Below are 1,794 nucleotides of genomic sequence, written 5' to 3'. Positions count from 1 at the left end.
GCCGCCTTCTCGGGGTTGGCGAGCAGCGACTCGGGCACCAGGCCGCCACCCGCGCCCGCGTGCAGCCCGGCGCCCGCCTTGAGTGCCGGGTGCTCTGCGTCGGTCACGCCGCCCAGGCCGTAGGGCACAGGGAAGGCGAACTTGTCCTTCTTGAGCAGCGTCTTGGGCTTGCGCCTCGGCCGGTACTTGTAGTCTGGGTGCTCCTTCATGTGCATGGCGCGCAGGCGCTTCGCCTCGTCGATGAACGGCCGCTTCTCCGATTCGGTGAGCAGCTTCCACTCGGCGCCCAGGCGCTTGCTGATCTCCGAGTTGTGCATCTTGGGGTTCTCCTGGGCCATCTTGCGCCGCTGAGCCCGCGACCAGACCATGAAGGCATTCATGGGCCGCTTGACGTGGTCCACCGGCTTGGACATGCTCTCGCCGTGCCGCGGCTGCAGCCCGCCGCCGCCGCCGCCGCCCGCGCCGTCGCTGTCGGCCCGGAGGAAATCAATGTTGGCCGTCCGCGGGGACCCTATCGGCCCGCCGCGCTCGCCGCGCCCCACTTCGCACCCCGGCGTCGCTCCCGCCCGGGAGGAGGGGGCCGGGGGACAAGCCCCGGGCCGCGCCGCTCCCCTGGCCGCCCTGCTCTCTCCGGCCAGGCGCTCGGGAAAATCCTCTCCGGGGCGCGATAACTTCTCGGCGGTGTCCCCACCCCACGGGGGCAGTCTGCCCTTTGCTTTCTTTTTGTCCTTCCTCCCCAGTTGCGTTCGCTCGCGAACTCCCCGCAGGTAGCCGCCACCGGGCAGCGCTCTCCCCGTCCTCTGTCTTTTCTCTGTTAAAGGCACAGCAGCCGGGAAACTTGCGTCGCGGAGGCTCCACCAGGTTGAGCAGAGGAGTCAGCCGCCGCGCGCTGCCAAGTGCCAAAGGGTGCTCTCGGCGGCTGGAGTGTTTGGGTTCTCCTCGGTGACTTTCTCATTTGACAGTAGCAGATGGGGGTGGGGGGAGGAGGGGAGGTGGCCCCGGAGGAGGAAGAGGAGGGGGGAGACGGAGGAGGGTCCGGGCGCACCAAGGGAACGCAGAGCGCAGCAATGGATATAAATACAAATACTGCAGCACCAGCCGGTCTTCCTCACTCGGCGCAGGCAGGGCGCGCTGACGGGAACCCCCCCCCCAATGAGCTGGGGTTTTGCGGGGGGACCTGCCTCGTGGGTCTTCCTCTCCAGCTGCCGGTCGGGGAAGGAGGTTGGATGAGGCTTGAGCGAGCCTAGGATCTCTGGGCCTCAAAGGAAATCCTCGTGGCTCGCCGAAGCGCCGCGTCTCGCTGTCCCTCGAGCCATGCCGGCTCCGCTCGCTCCAAGCCCCTCCTGGCTCTCCGGCCGACTCGGGCTCCCGGAGCGCACCGGGCGTGGAGCGCGGCCCGGCTTCCGGGCAGCGCGGCGGGCCCAGCACCGGCCGCGTCCCCTCCTCGGTCCTCTGGGCCTCCGCCCGGGACTTGCAACTAACTTCGCCCAAGTTTCCTGCGCCGGCGCCGCGGTGCCCCTCTCGGCGCGCTCGCCTCGGGGCGTGCGCCCGCGTGTGCTCCGCGCCCGGGGCCCCTCTCTCCTGGCTTCCCCGGCGAGAAGCCTAGAGGGCGGAGGTGCGGGGTGGGGGAGGGATTTAAGGAAGACGCGCCATCACCTCAGTTCGCAGGTCCGCGCTGGGGCTGCTCCCGATTCCCGCAGTCCCGCAGCACAGGGGGCCCCTCCGCGGCCCAGGCCGCCAGTCCGCCGCTCCCGAGGCGACAGGAGCCCTGTGCACGGGCTCAGGTGAGTGTCG

At 70.1% G+C, this 1,794-nt stretch overlaps 1 protein-coding gene across 1 annotated transcript in view; it reads right to left on the bottom strand.

Annotated features, from left to right (window-relative positions):
• Positions 1 to 413, bottom strand: part of SOX21 (SRY-box transcription factor 21) — an 828-nt gene extending 415 nt beyond the window's left edge. Inside the window, exon 1 of the mRNA XM_007456379.1 lies at positions 3 to 413. Within this exon, the coding sequence (XP_007456441.1) occupies positions 3 to 413 (411 nt within the window). The remainder of the gene's footprint in view (positions 1 to 2) is intronic.
• Between the last annotated feature and the right edge of the window lie 1,381 nt (positions 414 to 1,794).

Source organism: Lipotes vexillifer, unplaced genomic scaffold (genome assembly GCF_000442215.2).
Source record: "Lipotes vexillifer unplaced genomic scaffold, Lipotes_vexillifer_v1.1 scaffold154, whole genome shotgun sequence".
In the NCBI taxonomy this organism is placed as follows: Eukaryota; Metazoa; Chordata; class Mammalia; order Artiodactyla; family Lipotidae; genus Lipotes; species Lipotes vexillifer.
The sequence above is the reverse complement of the archived record's forward strand: the minus strand, read 5'-3'. Positions and strand labels throughout refer to the sequence as shown.